Source organism: Centroberyx gerrardi, chromosome 11 (genome assembly GCF_048128805.1).
Source record: "Centroberyx gerrardi isolate f3 chromosome 11, fCenGer3.hap1.cur.20231027, whole genome shotgun sequence".
Classification (NCBI taxonomy): domain Eukaryota; kingdom Metazoa; phylum Chordata; class Actinopteri; order Beryciformes; family Berycidae; genus Centroberyx; species Centroberyx gerrardi.
Genome location: NC_136007.1, coordinates 6,420,453 through 6,440,218, shown reverse-complemented (window position 1 = coordinate 6,440,218; position 19,766 = coordinate 6,420,453). Strand labels below are relative to the sequence as shown.

The following is a 19,766-nucleotide window of genomic DNA, read 5'->3' as shown; positions in this document are numbered from 1 at the left end:
GGCAACAAATAAAAATAAACCAGAAATGTGTCACTAATGGCACTGTATCTGCAATGTGCATTCATTCATTCCTTCTCTCTCTCTCACACACACACACACACACAATAAATAATTACTCAACAGCAGATGTTTAAGGTTTTTTTGTCCGTTTTATGTTTTTTTTTCTTTATTAAGGAAAAGCATAATTACTACAAATTACAAATAACACTAATAGCGAATCACATCAGCCTACAAAGCAGATATTATGAATATTAAATGTTATAATACAAGATCTCATTCAAGTATTTTACATTTTTCCATTTTATATATTTTTTTGTTCCTTTTTTCCTCATTTTCATCTTTTTTTTTCCTCATGACAAGCCTAGGATATTGTAATGGTAATGAACTATTAACATGTTTTAATGGTTCATATACAGCTATTTCTTTATTTATATGGCTTTATGGAATTTTGTCCTTTTTTTTTTTCAGTCTCCAGACATCATAACCAGCCATATTCCTCTGAGCAACATCACAAACCCAAGTCGGGCTCTTTCACTCTCTCCTCCTGTTTTCTCCTCTCCTCCCCTTTCCGATCCATCATTCATCTCTCCAGTGTCCGGCCGTCCGGCCAAGTCCGAGAAAACCTGCTGAGTGGCGGGCGCGGCGCCCCCTAGAGTTTGTTTGGAGAGCTAGCAGCAGCTCTGGTGCGATGCTAAGAGAGAAGGCTGAAAACTCCCAAACCACCTGCCCCCCCCCCTCCCACGCTTCCGCATCCCGGTCCAGGAAAAGGCCGAGGGAGGGGGGGCGCAGAGGTGATGATCACATTGGTGGAGGGCGGCGTGTGGCTGTCTGAGGAAGAACGCCCCCTGGTGGCCGTCCGCCGAGTCTGCAGCCACACACCAGCTCACCTGTTCAAAGGATTCACTGGTTCTGGGAAATGCATGGAGTTTCTTTTCTCTTTTTTTTCCACTCTTAATTCTGCATTTATTTGTCTTTAATCCTCGAGTAAACGATTCTTGAGTGAGTGATACGTCAATTGTACGCCTCCGAAATCGACCCAAAGCTCCCTGGAGTTAAGCCAACAAGACAGGAACAAAAAAAAAGAAGCTAAAAACAAAGTCAAGCCTTGCTTTTTTTTTTTTTTTTGCTTCCAACAATGCTGGCTTAAGAGAAAAAAAATTAAAAACAAAAACATTGACATGACAATTGGACATCCTAACATAGGGAGACAACCATCCGCCACCTGGACTCTCTGAGATAGGGAGGAACTGTAACTAATCAGCCAATTGATAATGATTGAAAAGGACCAAAACTCACAATAATGATAGGCACAGGTTTCCTCTACAGCTTCATGTCAAAATTTCAGACTTTTTCCAGACATTAATTTTCTTCAATGGATTTGCAGATTTTGGTTGAAGCTCAATATGCCTACAGTGACTGGGCAGTATGACAAGGCCATATCACTCTACAGCTGAAGATTATTATTCACAACAAATATCACAGCGAGTAATTTCAGGTCACTGTGAAGCCGAAGGCGTATTGAGATTGAACAACAGTTTGTTCCAGACTTTTACCAAATTTTTATGCAAATTCCCAAACTTTTTCATACCTATAAATCAAGTTATTTTTCCAGGCATTTCTAGACTTTACAGACATATGTAGGAACCCTGGAGGCTGAATATACAACCATCAGCTTTGGCTCATGATAACAGTTGATATTGATGTTTTCTGAGTGATCTCCGCAGCATCACACAATTTGTCAACGTGATCTCTAAAGAAAAGAAAAAAAATATCCAGCAAATTAACTATGATTTCAACATGAATTACTGTAACTTGGTAAGCTAAGGATTTTGTTGTTTTTTTTGCTTTTGCATTGAATGCCTGTTGACGCCCTGATGTCAATTTTCCCTTTTGTGTTGTGTACTATACGTTCCCATTTCTGAAGTCCACAGATGTTTCGACAAAAACATACGCAACACTGAGACAGACCCCATCTCCATAACATTGCTAGAAACACAGCAAAATTGAAATTAAAAAGCATTAAAAGATAATCATTTAAAAAAAAAAAAAAAAGTAAGTACGTACACATGTAAGGCGAATATATAATCTGTTCTATAAACAATAAAACAAGTAGCAGGGAGTCGTAATCATTTCTCTTCATCTGTCAAATTCACATTTACATTAGTGGAGAAAAAAAAAAAATAAAAACAACAAAAAAAAAAAATCACTCTTCTATTTGATATCATCAGTACTCGAGTTGGATAAAGATTAAATTATCCACACTAGATATTAGAGTTCAGTTGACTGTAGACTGACTGGAAGTGTGTAAGAACAATCCAGTCTTGTACTTATTTGTCCATTGGTTGTTGAATTTCCACACCGAGGCAAGATACCGAGCTCTGTGTGTGTGTGTGTGTGTGTGTGTGTTTCCTATTCAGCTTGAACATGTTGCTGTATCCATACCTGTGTGTGTGTGTGTGTGTGTGTGTGTGTGTGTGTGTGTGTGTGTTTCTGTAAATGTGTATGTGTATTCTATGTCTAACAGAAAGAGGTGAACCGGACCGGCGGTGCCGCGCTCCGGCCTCGTTCGGCGGCGGGTCGGCCGAGCGAACCTCCGCCGCGGCGAAGCCAGAAGCCAAAAGTCCGAGCCCTGCTACAAGCCCCGCCCACCCGGCATCTCCCCCGCAGCACCCGCAGCATGACAGCCCTCCTCTCACAACCTTCGTTTCTTCAAGTAATCCGGATTGATGATTCCAGTCCTTAAGCATCAATGGTGGTCAATTGATGGATGGATGTCGAACGGATGGATGAACGGATGGATGCAGCCTGTCCGATGGGGCGGGGGAGGGGGCAGCAGGAGGGGGGTAAAGAGAGTCAGGAAGCACCCAAAGGGAGATCGGAAGGGTTGCCCCCCTCCACACACCCCCAGTGAAGCGTTTTGGGAAGGCCGAGTAACTTCCCACAAGTTGAAGCGTTTTAGCACAAAAAGCCACAAACTTGCAAACACAGGGACGAGGGGGGAAGTAAAGGATTTGTAACAGACCATATGACACTTGGAAGACAGTTCAGAAAGGTGACAGGGAGGGAGGGGGGCATGGGGGGGGGTTGGGTTTGGCAGACAGGGCGCCACCTAGTGGCCTCTGCTGGAAATGGTGACCGATATTGCGTGATTTGCGATTTCAATGCTGTACAATCGACGTTAAGGTGGCGGGCACAAGTTATAAGCAGTAAAACCATTAAAATAAGGCAACTTTCAATGATCGTGTCCATACTGAGGGATTGGTACAAGTCTTTTTTTTCTCTTTCTCTTCATCATTTGGTTCGATAATAATTTTTTTTTTCTTGATGTCCAGCCTTAACAGAAAATCAAATCTTTCTTTCTAATTTTTCCAAACTATTTCCAAGTTTCCAATCCCACCACTTGCCGAAGAAATAATAATCGTAAATCAGAGATCTGAGTGAGGAATCACATCTTTCAGCCAGCAGGACAGTGTGGATCAAAAAGAGGGGTCCCGGTAACAGAGAGGGGGGTCCACACGGTTTGCAGTTTCTGTCCTCAAATAAAAAAAAAAAGAAAAAGAAAAATCCATTTCCAGGACAGTAAATAACCACTGAACAATCCACTGCATGGATTGACCATGGTTTGCAAAAGAAAAAATAAAATAAACGTGTTGGACTCTTCATCCATTCCTTCAACGTTTGTCTCATAAAGACAAAAAAAAAGGTTGTTTTTTTTTCTCTCCCAAAACTTAAGAAATCAAATTGTCAGAGCCTTATTATTTACTTTTCTTCCTGATTCCTCAAATCACATGTTGTCATAGGAAAAAAAATTCTCATGCTTGCATGAAGGGCTGGACCCCCCCTCCCCCTCCTGTGGTGCGGAAAGAACCGGCGACTTGAAGACGTAGTTGAGTTGATCCGTGCGGCCCAGGGGGTTCGTGGAGTTACTTTAGCGCCTTGGCATCCGATGCGGGGGCGGGGGCTTTCTGGCTGGTGTTTTTGGCATCATCCCTGGCCGCGGGGCCCTGGGCGGTGGGGGCGGGGCTGGGGCCCGAGCTGGCTTGGCTGTGGGGGCGGCTGGAGGGCAGAGAGGGGTGCCGGCGACGCCCGTCCCCGCTGGACGAGTGTCTTCTGCGGCCTCCTTCCTCCATAGGGGGCTGCAAACAAAAACATCCATGGAGTGAGATTAGTTGGCTGAGGTTAGTTATACTTCATTTTCAAAACACTGTAGAGGCCCCAACTATTCGACAATTCAGATATTCGTTCGTTAGGTTGACATTCAAACCTATTTTTAATTGGCATACCATGGGGGCACGACAAGTTTGATCAATCATCTGAAATCTGTAAGTATTGGTAAGAAAAATCCTACTTACTGACAATGCAGCTTAGCTTTCAAACAGTTTTAAACACTGTTTGAAAACTAAGCTGCGTTGTAATTTCAGCTCTTCAATCAACATTAAAGTAAAGGGGATCGTCAGCACATTCATTCATGTGGTTTGTCTGTCAGCTGTAACATTATCAGTACAAAGTCTCCACTCCCTGGATGTACTTTGAACTGCAATACTTAACCTGCACCTCAACCTTTGAGGATTCGGTTGTACTGCCTTGTTAATAAATATTTTTGGAAAAAAAAATTATTTTGAACAAGCACGCCTATTATTGAGTATTCGAGTGTTCGTTCGGAAGTATTGGAAGCCTGTAAAATGGCATATTCGGGGCAGCCCCATTATAAATCCATTTGGGAAAAAAAATTACCTGAAGTACATCTTTTAATATAGAGTTATAATTTGCATTATTTTGCGCAATCAATCATTATCTAAAACGAGGTGTCTCTTTCTTCCAAATGGTCGACATTCATTCTGGAATGAAACCTTATATTTTAAGCAAATTACAAACTGGGGAAGATGAGAGATGAGAATTAAGCAGTAGCTACCATTCTGCAGACTATTTTAGAAGAGTTTATAATTAACACAATTTGCAGAAAGTAAGATCCTCATCTGACATCAAGACTATTAAAACACCATATGGACACATGTATTATGGCTAACTGAGTAATTCAATGAGCTGAAAGCATCTTTTCAGGGTGGATGCACAGGATTTCTTCGAGTCAGACATCCAAACCCACTCATCCACCCTTTTTACCCCAAAACTTGTATGGGATTGGCGTAACTGAGGGCAGCTCTGGTCAAAAATAAAAATGGATGCATCCAGCCAAGCATCAACAATATTCTACTTACGTCAATTCTGAAATCTTCCAGACGCTTAAACTTGCTCAGGTACTCCTGCAGCTTGGGGTCGATCTCCATGTTCTTGGCTTTGGAGTATTTAAGGAAGGCCCAGAACTTCTCCAGTCCGTAAAGCTGGCCTGTATATGGGAGAGGGAGACCGGTATGTTAGAACAAGCAAGAAATAAGCACGACTCCATCGTATCATGACGGCCATTTCTCAATTTCACTGCTTCAAAAGGAACTAAATAGGCTGTCAAACACATATGATAAGACCAGCAGTATTTTCTCAGTCCTTTATAGCAGATTTGATGGTACCATCACCAGTGGGTTGGATGTTGTAAAGGGTTAGGTGGGGTTGAAGACTCTAAAACACATTGAAGACTATATGAACCTATTTCTCTGAACGAGGAAAAACCCAGTGAAACTCATTCTGAGGTTTTAGGCAAGGAAAAGGTGAGAAAAGGTTGTCTCACCAGCTTCGTAGTCTTTGACGGTCTCCTCCTGGAAGTCCTTGAAGATGTCTGGCCTGAACTTCCTCTCCAGGCCGTAGCTGTAGTACCTGAACAGGCACTCCAAACCGTACCTGAAACACACACACACACACACACACACACACACACACACACACACACACACACACACACACACACACACACACACACACAGAGAGAAGAGATAATTAAACACTGGAAAACAAATTGTTTGGGAAATGGAAACAGAGAGCAGGATGAAGCCTCGGGCAATGTTGCTTGGATTTGAACCAACAACAGAGACTCTGCTGCTGAGAGAATAAGTGGAAAAATGTACATAACTTAAGTCAATTGCTATTACTGAGATTAAAAGGATCTTCATTTCTTGGTCCAGTCCCTTGTCTGTACTAAACTCTGGTGCCAAAGGACACTAGCAGAGAGCCAACTGGACTAAAACTACTCAAAACTGTAATCAAAATACGTTTTAGCACAAATTAAGACAGTGATCAAGTGGTATTTGCAAATAATTTGGCATTTGTTTTAGATGGCATTTGTTTTAGACTTACAATTTAATGGTTGAGGGGGATTTACCACAAAGTGCATTATAATGTGCATAAGTATAATTTAGTATTCTTTTTTTGTTATTGTCAACTTATCTGACACTGTCTGAACTGCCCAGATACAATCAACCCATCTGGAGCTCCAAGAAGGAGAAAACAGATGCAATTTTTGACCCAAATCTTGTTTTGCAAGCTTCCACAGCCACATTATTGCTTAATAATAACAATAATGTGATATTGTACTGGTCTCTTTGGGGAAATTCCCTTTCCTCTTGCCTCCAAGAGAGGTCAGAGGTCACTGTCAGCTAAAGAACAGCATGGAGCTGGTAGGGATTCAGTGTCTTGCTCAAGGACACTTCAGCAGGGCGGATGCCTGCCACCACGGGTCTTAAGCCTTTTTTAAATAATTTTAAGATGAGCGGTGGGAGAAAATTATGAAAAAAACTGTCTTGGTTTGGATAGATGAAACAATAAGCTGTACCAAAACCAGAGAAGAAGCTGCAGCAAAGAATATCTTAGTGTGATGGATGATACACAGGCGACACTGAGGAATGCAGCTGTACCATTTTGCAACCAATTATGACAAACACTTTTTCATAACATTAATTGTTCATTGTACGCCATTATGTTATCCTACCTAGGGAAGGGCAGGTCAATTTATTTCAGTGCCGACTAATTTGAAGTTACCCAACCGATTAATTAATTGCCTTAAAATCAATAGACACCAAAAACAGATGGAACTGACAAGTCTTATGTTCACTGCATTGTGTACTGCAAAAACAGGGATTCCTGGACAACCTAGGCAATGGATGACAATGTATTTTTTACCCAAAATAAGTGTTTCAATTTAGACTAGTACATCACCCAGTAATAATTTCCATCCCTCTTACCGACTTTTTACAGATTTTTCCCAACACTTGCCAATCTGAGACATTGCCACATACACTGCCTACAACATATTGCCTGTATATACTCATGTTAAAAGAATATACAACCATTCCAGTCCAGGTTCCTTACCTGTATCCTTCCTTCCCGTCCTCCACCACCAGCTGTCTAAATTCCTCGTACATCTTCCTGTTGAAGTGATCCCTCAGGAAAAATGACCAGAAGCGGAACAGCGTGTTCATCTCCTGCGATTGGCCGATTCCCAGCCGCTTTCGCTCTGCGATTGGTCAAGAGGATGGAGATGAGAGGTCAGTTGGGAACAATGATAAGAGTTGGACACCTGTTGAGTGTGTGCTGCAAGTCTAAGAGAGTGTGGCAGCTAAGAGGTTTTAAAATGGTAAGCGGTTTGCTGGAGAGTAAAATATAGTTGGGCTCTTTGTTATTTTTCTATATTTCCTTCTCGTTTTATAGCGTACTTAGCGTAAGGTTTTGTGTTTTATCTGTAGGAAAAAAAAGAATACTGAAAATAAATTCCTCAATACAGTACATGATAGTGTCTGAATTCTGCGTCTGACATAAAAAAGCAACATTTGTTTCAAGTCAATGAAAAAGAACTTCTGGTGATATTTTTACTTTGGTAGATTTTCATTTTTCATAATGTACACTGCCAAGAGCAATAAACCTCCAACATCCAACCGCTGGCATTTTTATCCCAAAACTATGCCTCAATAATTTCAAACTTGTGAAAATTACCTCCAGAACACAGAATGAAATAAGATTACCAAGATTTGAGGACTTACTTTTCCTTGTTTTCAGATGTGACAATTCATGTGTTATTAATGAACAAGTGGCATTAACTATATGTCCGTAGAGCAGCCAAATCTGGTATAAAATCCCATGACTTTCCATAACTAAGTCTGAGTGCTTCCATGACCTAAAAATTGAATTCCTTCCTGGTTTGTTAACGTTATTTTTCAGCTCAGAAAAGTTGATCAGTCTGGTTTCCACTATGCTGAGGCTTGCTGTGCTAAAGCCAGCTGAAAACCGGTTCATCTAATGCAATAAATGTGTGAAACAAGTCGTAAAATACATTCTAGTATATTCTTGTAAAATTTCTTGATTTTTCCCGTTTTTTAACAGATTTCCAGACTTTCCCTGTCTGAATTCCATGATTCTCCAGAAACTCCAATACCAGTGGGACCCTGTTAAGAGGTACTTTGCTTGCCATAAAAAAAGAAAAAGAAAAAAAAAGAAAAAGTCACATATCAATGTTGACTATACCGTTTAGGCAGCGCCGGCGGTACTTGTGGTAAACGTGTTGCGTAAAGCCGTTCTCCTTGAGCAGCTCGTGGGATGGGTGCTGGAACTTGGGGAGGGACTGGGGCGTGCAGCCGATGTTACCCAGGGCAGGGGTTCCCTCCGACGGGCTGGCGTTGGAGCTGGAGAGGGGCAGAAGACGGAGAGGGAAGAGTCATTAGAGCCACTTACAATATTACAACTACTTCCATGTTGAAGGAATATATCTAGAGTGATACCGCACTGTATGTGAGGTCTTTAATCATTGGATGTACCGGGAAACTCTGCAAGCTGTCAATATGTCCAAGAAAAAAATCCTATACATTCATTGCACTGGGGAATTAAAGCTGCACTAGGCAACTTCACACGTTGGCGACTCCAAGTGGCAGCAAGAGGTAATGGTTTTTAAAAATTTGAACTTCCAATACCCATAAATCCTGTAATGTGACGTCAGTAAACTGCACACAGACCGCTCATGTTTACCAACCCGGCCGGTCTGTGCTGCTTTATACCAAAGGAAACCAAAGAGACGAGAGAGGAAAAGATCTAACGTTGGTGAGTCCAGCTTTCTCTGGACGGAGCGTTACTCACTACTGTTGCTCATTGCTGTTTTTGCTCTTATGTTTTGATTCATCCACTTCCCGGCCGAGAAGACTTCCCACCAGTGACCATACCCGACACCAGAATTTCATTTGGATAAATAGGGGGGATCTACAGGCAATTCGGGGGGGAAGTCTTGCCTGGTGCAGCTCTAAAATGATTCTGAAAACCATATACAACTGAAAGTAGTCTTTGTCTAAAACGTATTTGATCTATATATCCCCTTGCTGATGGTAAACCAAATATCAAGTCTGGAGGTCATGGCCTCTCACCTGACAGAGGCGGTGCGGGAGCGATGCTCTCTGGAGTCCATCACCCAGCCGACGTGGCACTCCATGGGCGGGTTGGAGCTGTGCCGGGTCTTCCTTTTCCTGGGGGTCTGGAAGGGTACGGAGAGAGAATTGCAGTGTTTAACAGGGGGGTTAACAAGAATTAAATGGTCCTGGTCCCTGTTGCAGGTGACAGGACAGAGCGTATGGTTGTATGTTTGTGGTATGGTTTTTATCCTTGGTAAGCAGAATAGCTGATTAAACATCCCTTCCTACATTTTAGGCAGGTATCAGACCAAATGGTAAACCACAAGAATGAAGAATGAAGTAGTAGTTTGCTCAACACTTGGTGCTAATAAGTTGCAACAGGACCCTTACAATGTGTCGACTTTAATTCATTTTTTGGCAAATGTATACTATCCTTCCCTGAAGCAAGAGAAGTAACTCTTGACATTCATGACTGAACAAGAGTGAACTCGACAAACATAAATCTTGGATCCACCCAGAGTAGAAGCCAACCTGAGTGAATAAGGGTGCGTTCACACCAAGCATTGTGAGTGTTTTTTTTTAGTTTTTTTTTTTAACTCTGGAGCATTTACTCTGAAGTTCAGGTGAGACTAATGCCATCCAACTCAGCCCTCTTCCAAGCCAACTGCGGTGGAGTTCTTTAGGAGTGAGAATGTAATCCAAACCAACTACAGGAAACGATAACTACAGGAAATGCAAGGTTTTGTGGATGTTGACATGTGAAAGCCAGCAGTTCCTCATGCTTGGAAGGCCTAGCATAACAAAATGAAGCGAGGGCAAACTGCAATCTGGACTGATGCTCATATTCAGCAATTTCTTCATGTTTTAGTAACTGGTCTGAATACCAGAGAAGGTAAATTACTGTTAAAGTCCATCATGCTTAGCTAAAATTACATGACGGGAATCGGATTTACTTCAACTCTCCCCGTCGCCAAAATCTCTAATATCACAGGATGAGAGGTCACCTAAATTCTGTCCAACAAATGAGCTATGTATAAGTCCATGTGCCTTCTGTTTACAAGCCATGGTTTGCTTTTCCACTATGGTTCGGACCAAAGAAACGCACCCCAACACGGCCGCCATCTTACCTTGGCATCGACGGGCCGACTTTCCTTCACCACCGGGTAGAAGCGCGGCGTCATGGTGGGATCCTTCCGGTGCGGGGTGCGAGGCGTACGGGGCGTCCGGGCACTGCGGTAGTTGGGTGAGTCAGGCACGGTAGTTGGGAGCGAGCGCGCTATTGTGGAAGGCTCCGGGGCCCCAAAGAGTTTGTTCGCCAAGGCGTCTGTGGGAACTGAGGACAAAGAGACAAGAGAATTGTTACGGCGCAGTAAAATTATATTTACCCGTTATAGGGTAGAGGCACAAATGCTGCCAACAGATGATTGGCTAAACCCTTAATAAGAAAAATGTTAGTTTTCATTGCAAAAGGCTACATAAGACTTTTGGGGAAGAAGTCTTTCGGGGAACAAGTGGCCTTAAAGAAATGGTTACAAAATACCATGTAGCATATTCAATTTTAATTCTAACTTTTTATGACCAAGAAAACATGAGTATGTTGACATAGCTACCCCGCCGCCTGCTATTTATATGTTGATTGTATTGTCTTCGCTTGCTGTCTTGTTGTTTTGCTTTTATCTTGTGTTATACTGGAGGACCGCAATGGAAATAAGCCTTCGGGCTTTATTGTGTTTTCATCCTCGGTGATTTTTAATGTATGTAATGACTGCAATGCAGTTAGCCTATATGTGTTTTTAATCATCAAATAAATTCATTCATTCATTCATTCAATAAATGCTACCTGAAATTCAATAGTCAACATTTCAAATCTTAAGATACTTTGTAACTTTAATAGTAACTCATAATGTGCTTTGCTTTCAGCCCAGGAATGATTTTGTAGGAATAGGCATCAACTAAAATATTTTCGAAATCAAAGGCAAGTCATCCTAGAATAAAACTCTTCAAACAGAGTCATTGAAAGGGTCAATCTGATGTCACAACTTCAATAGTCCAACAGCTTCACAACAGTCATTTTTTCATTACTGAGCCGTGTGAGCTCTGAGTCACAGGACTCATAATAGATGATCTGCTAATGTGTGAAGAGCTGTTTCCACTTCAGCAATAGAGACAGAAAGGCCAGTTCCCATTAGTCGCTGAGTGTGGTGTACTTGTGGTTGTCTGTGTGTGTGTTTTGCGTATGTGAGCTAATGTGGACAATTAAGTGTACAATGAGCATACAAAAATATGAATACAACCTTCTTAGAGTTACAGCTTTTATGGCATAATCATTGCCTCGACTGTCTTAAGGCCTAAAAGTTGATCTTTCACTCCTCTCCTGCCCTTCATCAGCATCTATCCCTTCACCACTGAAGCACACTGAATCAGTGACATCATAGTTTTTACCTGGATTCACCTGTTCATCAGTTTATTTCATGGAAAGATCACATGGTCTTATTATGTTGTCCAGTGAGTATATATTAGAAAAATGCATGTGTCCCTGTGTTTGTATGTACGTGTGTGTGTATGTGTGTGTCCTTACTCTGCTTGGGGGGTGGGGGACCTGGGGGGACTTCCTGGTTGGGGTCGACAGGAGGTTCGGGGGTCAGGCAGTCAAACTGCTCGCGGCTGATCAGGTGGACCTTCTTGAAGTTCTCCACCTCTTGCTGCAAAACCAACGACATCCGGCATTAATGAGACGGTAGGTGGGAAAACCTCTTCCTTACCAGAAATCGAATTGGATAGGAAAGTTGTTCCGTGGCTTGTTATTGTAATTAGGCTGAGGGGTAAAATGCTTCAGTGACAATGCAAGCTAATATGCAATATGGCTGCAAAGTGCATTGTGGCAACATGAACTTGCTTGAGAACAGTGCAGGTGGATATGGAGGGTTTATCGGCTATTTAGAAACACATGATTCGGAAAAAATGATTCATTTAACAGAATTTCACTGTACAATCCAAAACAAAAGGCTTTGTTTCTCAAAGAAATTTGTTAAAACAAAATGTAATACTAAAATTACATTAGATTGAACCCTGATTTGACTAACAGAATCAGATCTTTAGTGCATGTACCCAAAATGTATAAAATAAACCTTTTTCAATCAAAAAACAAAGTAAAAACAACAGGGAAAAGAACAGAAATGTAAACACAGATTTATCCATAACAGACCTTTTCTGGAAGAGTTTGGAGGCTGAGATACAGCAGCAAAACATAGCTATCAAAAACACCTTTTTCACCTTCATGTTGATTTCCCTAGTGTTAGGCTCTCTACACCGAGTAGACCAACTACAAACTAACTCAACACAGGGTTATATGAAGAGACTAACCAAACAGTCCACCAGAGCCCTGAACTTTCCTCAAAGCCAACACTAGCTGGTAACCAGCTGTTCAAAACCCCTGGTAGTGGTGAACTAACACATTAACTATTAATACAGAACAAGCGTAGGGTACAAATCACCCAACTTTTGATTATTTCACCAAGCTAATCAAGTTAAACTCACACTATCCTCCACATTGAGCCAAGTGTCCTGGGATCTTTGAGCGTCCATCTTTGTTCCCCCCAGAAGTCCGTGTGTCAGACCCCACAGGCCGAGGCCTTGTCCGTGGGGTTTATTTATAAACGAGCGCCCTCTGTTCCACACGCCGCTGGATGTGTGCCTGCGAGCACGTGAAGGTCCCACAAAGAGCGCAACAATACCACAATGGGCAGCGGTGACAACAAAAACAAAAAAAAAAGATCCCCTCTCCTGGACAGGAGCTTTCTGTTCTGTGGGGTTTGCCATATCCAGAAACAGCTCTAACTAAAGAATAATATATCTACACATCATCCAGCCTTGGACAGAAACACCTCCAATATGACAGTGAACATAACGTGGAAGCTGTCAGAAGAGGCTACCTTGAGTTATATACCTGTAAATGTTGTGTTAGGTGACTCAGTGTTGCCCTCAGATGTGTTTCTAGGCAGGTAAGGAAAGGCCTCTGAAGCAGCATTTACACCAGGTGACAGTAAAACCCTGAACCGAAAACAATACCAATGAAATTCTTTTAAGTCGAGTTCTAGCTCCATTTCAATGGGAAGGGAAACACCGGTAACTGTATTGGATGGATAACTATTGTCAGAAGGTCTTTTCCACCAATTATAAGAGTTGCAGAAAGAATTTGACTAATTGGTGCTGACACATTACAACACAGTTACACTACACATGATTGATACAATAGGAACAAGAAAGAACGCAACAGGACTTTGTTCAAGCCTTAATGCTCAATTCCAAATTGCTGCTCATATCCAATTCTGACTGATCTGACTGTTCATATCTATTCTAAGGTGTAACCGGTAACTGATACTGATATGAACTGACAGTGATATCGAATAGACGCGTGCGCAGAGTAACAACAAAATACGTCACATCCACTTATGTACCTATACTTCTCCTGCTCATTTCGAACACATATTGGTTATAGTATCTGCCTTCAAGTTTTGAGCATCTCCCCAAATACCAATTAAGCTGCTATAGGACTTTCTTTCCATTGTTGTGTCTCGTTGTCCTCCCTTGACCAGAATACCATAGGGTCATAACCATGTGTAAGACAGAGTCACTATACAGAGTTATTACAGTTTAGGTCGGACTTGAAGGCTTCAATTTAAACAAGTTAAATAAATCAGACTGACTCTAACTTCATCCAGATTATAATAATACAAGTGGGGGAGTGGGGATCAGCAGGGAGGACGCTTGCGGACACAGGGGCTTGAACCCGCGTCCTCCGGTCGAAGGGCCACCCTGCTGCCTCAGTAACGTTGAAATCACTATTAGTTCACAAATGTAAAATGACCATACCTCAATGTTAAGAAGTAACTACCATTCAACGTTCACCCATGTAAAATGACCTCACCTTGATGGTGGCGTACTCGGGCTCGTAGGTGTCGTCCCACAGGTCCTGTTCGTAGTAGAAGAGCCCGTCGTTGATCACCTTGACCAGCTCGCTGGTCAGTTTGGAGCGGGACACGTGCTGTCCTGTGCGGTCGCCCCCCGGGTGCTTCCTCAGGTACGGCGGCGTCTGTGTCACGATCAGGATCTTGTTGACGTCGTGGTCGTCGATCTCGCCGTCCGTCTCCTCGTCCGACCAGTCGGTGAAGGTGTTGCGGCGTCCGTCCATCTGCTCCATCTCCTCGTCGAACATGAAGTCGAGCTCCTCCGGCTCGTCCTGCTCCGCTCCGTCCTGATCAGGGTGAAAATCAGAACAAGAAGAGTTCAGAAATCATTAGAAAAAGTGAATCAATCAAACACGTTTACCTTTTTGACCACCAGATGTCACTTAGTCACTCTCTGTTATTCATTTAAATTGGGAAAATTTGAGTTGATAAGGATGGGGTCGCACACGATAGATCGTAACTAATCTTTTGCCTTTAGTTACTATTAGACACTGATGAAGGCCGGAGGACCAAAAACATTCTGTCCATTATGAAATAAAATAAGTGCTTAACAAAATAACTATCTATCGTGTGCGACCCCATCCTTATCAACTCATATGATCTAATAACTGGATACCGCACCAAACAGTCTGAGTGCAGCAGCCGTACTATGACTAATTTGGAAATATAAGAATGTAATATAAATATCTTAATGTATAAAGTGTTTCAAAAGACTAAATACATCCATAAAAATACATACTCAAAAGTGCCTGATAAATAAGTTGGAATAGGGTCTCTAGCTAGAAAGTATGTAGAAGTAGTTGGGAGTCCAAAGTTTTGGTTTTGGAGAGAATAATATTTAAGAAGTAGTGGGAAGAGCATGAGTAATACGAATGGCTTTACCAGGTTCCTACACATTTTCTTACACACCTTATTGCCCGAGGCAGCGGGGGAGGGCGAGGGGCCGGACTGGGGCACCGGGGAGCGAATCAAGTCTTCCTTCTCTTTCTGCTGCAACGAGGGGGTCTACATCAGTCAACCAACACCGGCCACAGAGGAGGGAGGAGGAGGATATGGAAACAGGACAGATGGAGGAATGGATAACGAGGTGGAAAGTAAAGAACAAGATGAAGAGAAGGCCAAATGAAGAGGCAGAGAGAGAAAAAGGACAAAACAAACATAAAAACAAAAAAAGTTAAAAGAAAAGGATGGTGCATCGGACTGGCGCATGGTGAACAGGCTGGACTGAAGGTGAGAGGGATAACTTAATACACCGAAGTAATCATGTGAGTATCATAATCAATCAAGGGGATAAGGGAAATCATATATGGTCTCATTCAGGTCATGTACATTCACAGTTAACGACTTCAGAACTACAAACAGAGCTGCAGACGTTACTAAGGCTCATCATGCCTGTCGACTCTCTTCCTGAAATACTTGTCTTTCCTTCTGAACTTCACCTCCTCTCCACTGACCTTGGGTCTGGCTGGGGAGGGCCTGGGTCTCTTCTTGACCTCGATCCAGGACTCTGAGTCCAGGTCTGGGAGGCTGGCGGACAGGCCCTTGGGCATGGTCTTCAGGTTGGAGATATCCGAGTCCATCTTGGTGTGGTGTTTCACCGGTGTGGAGGACCTGGAGGAACCTGCAGCACACACAGACAAACATACATTTATTTTTCAAATTATTATTTCTCAGGCATTATTAACGTACAGCGGAGAGAGGCAGGAAAGATGAGGGAGAGTGAAGGGGGTGACATGCAACATAGGTCAAGAGTGAGACTTATTATGATGCATGACTGCTAAGCCATCGAGGATGAGATTGGACAACAGTGTTGCTGTCAGATGAAATGTAACTACAATTTCAAATTTACCCGAATGCAGCCCCAATAAAACTTTGGGACAGATGACTTGATGTTTGTTTTTTTTTTTTATTTAAAAGTTCAATAATTATAAAATATGTGAGCTGAAAAAATATTAATATATAAACCATGGAAATTCAGTACTTTTTTTCTGGCAATCGAACCAATACATGATCCAGCAATTAGATGATTTGCTTTCTAATTGTTCCATCCCTAGTTCAACTAGCAGATCTGAGTGCTTAACTGAGTGTTTACCTGTGGCTTGCTCGATCATCTGCCTCGGGACAAACTCGGGGCAGTTGATGAGCTGGGAGAAGTCGGTCTGGGCGTGGTCAGGCACGCTCAGGCCCGGCAGCGGCCATTTCTCTGGATCCACCTTACGGCGGATCTTCATGTCTATCACCTCCACCTCCTTGCTGTCCTTCAAAGCCTGGAAGAGGAGGAAAAGGAAAAGATGACGCCGATGTCAAGTGACATTTAGTGATTAGTGAAACATTCACGATAATAGTGCGTTCATTATAAGTGGGATTAGGAATGTCTCCAAGCTTCTAAGAAGATAGTATTGCTATGAGAGGCTTAAAAGGAATACACCAACTTTTTGGGGGATGGTCAACTTAAATCTGTTGCATTTAGCTGCATATCATTTATGATTACTTATCTTAGTTTTACAGCTGCAACAAGTTCTCATTTTCTCACTTTTGAGATACTGTTATTTGCCTACTATCACTCAACATAGTTTATGCTCCTGTGTTACCATGGAGCACCAGACCGAACAACGTATGGGGGGGACAAATGTTATGTTTTCATCAGTTAAGTTGACCAATGGGCCAATTTCCCCAAATCTTAGTGTATTCCATTAACTTGGGGTAGAAAACATCAGCATTGTGAGACTTCTTATCAGACTCTACTAATCACATCAGACTCTCTTTGATTATCCTTCTTAACTTGGAGAGGATAAATCTCCCAGTTCATTGGTCATGAACGCATCAATCACCCCTTGACTTTTACAAGGTGAATCTCTGAGACAATGAAAACAAGCCATTTACATCCAGAATGATGTTGACGTCGGTGGTGAGGGCCTGGACCCTGTGGAAGCTGGCGATGAGTCCGATGGGCAGGAAGCCTTCCTGGTCCATCTTCCTCCGCAGGAAGAAGTCACGCTCCAGGTTGTCCAGGCTGAAGTAGTACTCACTACAGGGGGGCAGAGAGGGAACAAAATATATTGACGAATCAGCTTTTGTGGTGCCCAGACATGGAGTCGAGTCGTGGCCCAGACTCCTGCCTCAGGAACCAGATGTACCGCTGCTGGTCCAGGGATTGAAGCCTGCCAGAACTTTGTCCTGTGTCTTGCTTGATTGGTCTTATTCTAAGCTTTCCTAGTGTCTCATTTAAAACAAAACGGGAGCGGCCTGTCCGCTATCCTCTAATATTTTCAGCTGTTGCTGTGAACAGGTTCTTGTTTGAGTCAAAAACAACAGTCGTCACTATGGACACATTTAGAGAGGGACGATGAAAACAGGAAGAGATGGGACAACACAGACTGAGATACAAAACATTTAGTCAAAACATTAGGGAAACTGTTCACATTGGAAACAGATATTGGTTTTTAAGTAACCAAATACTTTCCAAGGAACCCCTAATCAATAACAGACCGCATTTGACAGGATTTCAAACAACAGATCAAAGCCTCTGGGTAATTTCATACAGACTTAACCCGAAGAGAGCGCTGGCGCACACGGAAACTGTTGCGCTTCTTCACTTAGGTGCCAATGACTACCGTTCCAACACACACAACGTCTTCAGCAGCCAAACTGCAAACCTGCACTACAACCAGGTCGAGGTCTAAATGACCACTGATACAAAACTGCAGTGTGAGCAGTGTGATTTTTCAATTTGTCCAGTTGTTGTTTTAAGGACACTGAACTTACATCTGTCTCTTGATGTAGTCCTTGAGCAGGTCCTGATCGACGGAGTACAGGTCGTTGCTGCTCATGTTGTCGTAGTAATAGGTCACCGTGCTGTTGAACTTCTGGCCGTAGGCGCCATCTTTCATATCGTAGGCCTTGTAGCCGTAGTGGTAGTCGTAGTGGCCTTGACAGGACAGAAACAGTCAGTTAGATGGACAGACAGAGAATAGCAGAGAAACCTTATATAGAGCAGAGGTCCTCAACTCCAAATCAGATTAGTTTTCTGAAATATTTAACTTTCATGCTTGACTGTATGTTGCCCATTAAAGTGTGATGCCTTTTTCAAAGATGCCATGCAGCCTACAGAGGGCTTTCAGATGACATGATGTTCCCTCTGGTGGCCATAATGGAGGCCTTCAGCACTTGGCAACAAATGAGTTAAATAGGTCAGTTTCTGAGGCAGCATATGAAGAAATAATTATACAAGTATGAGTTGTACAGTATTTAAAAAGTATAAATAGTACATACAAAATGAAAACACAACATTTTGAGTATGCATGTTATTCTTTGGACCCTGACTGCACTGATGAGAAGCTATGGAAGTCGTTCACATAAAAAAAAATAGTATTATTAGATTAATTAATTATAAAAACTATTTAAAAAGTGGGGCTAGGGAGTGAATGTAGTCAATGAAGGTCCTCATAAGTATAGTAGTACAACCGTGTGTGTGTGTGTGTGTGTGTGTGTGTGTGTGTGTGTGTGTGTGTTCAAGTATGTATGAACACATGTGTGGGCTGAACTGTAGCAGGCTGAGTAGGCAAAGTAAACACACAAAGACAAAGTTCATCTGCCCAGCATTAACTACAAAACGTCCCCTGGTGCTGATTCTTAGGCTGCTGAAAGTTACAGTGTGTTCTGGGGAAGAGGGGAGGGCCGAAAAACTGAACAAAAACACACAAAAAAAAAGATATACTGACAGAGAAGAACGCCAAGCTTATATCACTGTGGGGTGGGGGGGGGGGGGGGGAGGAAAGTGAGGGAGGAGAGAAGAGAGGGGGTGGGGTTCAACTTTGCTCCTTTCTCTCTTTTACTTTCTCCAACTTTTATTCTCTCTACCTCTCTTTCCATCGATCAATCTACTCATCTAATTTCTATATCTCATTCTTTCTTTCTCTCCATGTTTTTCTCTTTTTCCTTTCTCATCTTTTCTTCCCTCTTTCTCCAAAAACGAAAGGGTGCCAGAGTTTTCTCTACCGCAGTCTGGGGAGGGGCGTTGGGAAGGAGAAGGCAGAAAACAAGGAGAGACGGAGAGAGAACAGAGAGAGAGAGGAGGAGGGAGAAAGTGAGAAAAAGATAATTTATGTCTGAAAAGAGTAAGAATATATGAGAGCAACAGGGAAAGAGAGAGAGGGAGGGCCTGCCAAAACCAACAGGCCTCAGGGAAGCCCGCCTCCCCTCTCCTCCTGGATCCCGGGCCCGCAGCGATCCAAGGCCTTGCCTCATACCAACACACTCCGGTTGTTATTCCACGGTTTTGTTTTTACTATAGCCTTAGTGGGGGCCGGATCAGGGTTCACCAACCACCCAGTGTCAAGGCAAAGCCGGTGCGGCCCGGCCAGAGTTAGAGCGAGGCGGGTTTCATACCGGACCTGGGTCAAATAGTAAGCTCAATGGTAAAAAATCTGTGTTTGTTTTAACCTGCTTTGAGTTCATCACATCAGGACAAGTCACAAAGTGTCAGGTACGACAAACACAAAAAGAGGGAAGCGATTTAAAGAAC

The 19,766-nt window shown here is 42.7% G+C and overlaps 1 protein-coding gene across 3 annotated transcripts in view; it reads right to left on the bottom strand.

The window, feature by feature from the left end:
* Window positions 1-419: 419 nt before the first annotated feature.
* Window positions 420-19,766, bottom strand: part of larp1 (La ribonucleoprotein 1, translational regulator) — a 59,524-nt gene continuing 40,177 nt past the window's right edge. For 2 of the 3 annotated variants that reach the window (XM_071904889.2, XM_071904891.2), the window contains 14 exons: window positions 18,008-18,170; window positions 17,126-17,270; window positions 16,335-16,509; window positions 15,682-15,863; window positions 15,152-15,247; window positions 14,203-14,529; window positions 11,854-11,977; window positions 10,403-10,608; window positions 9,291-9,397; window positions 8,404-8,561; window positions 7,255-7,399; window positions 5,681-5,790; window positions 5,217-5,344; window positions 420-4,136 (listed from right to left, as the gene is read on the bottom strand). In XM_071904889.2, the coding sequence (XP_071760990.2) occupies window positions 3,924-4,136; window positions 5,217-5,344; window positions 5,681-5,790; window positions 7,255-7,399; window positions 8,404-8,561; window positions 9,291-9,397; window positions 10,403-10,608; window positions 11,854-11,977; window positions 14,203-14,529; window positions 15,152-15,247; window positions 15,682-15,863; window positions 16,335-16,509; window positions 17,126-17,270; window positions 18,008-18,170 (2,279 nt within the window). In that variant the 3' untranslated portion in view covers window positions 420-3,923. The remainder of the gene's footprint in view (window positions 4,137-5,216; window positions 5,345-5,680; window positions 5,791-7,254; window positions 7,400-8,403; window positions 8,562-9,290; window positions 9,398-10,402; window positions 10,609-11,853; window positions 11,978-14,202; window positions 14,530-15,151; window positions 15,248-15,681; window positions 15,864-16,334; window positions 16,510-17,125; window positions 17,271-18,007; window positions 18,171-19,766) is intronic. The other variant, XM_071904890.2, reaches the window with a different exon arrangement.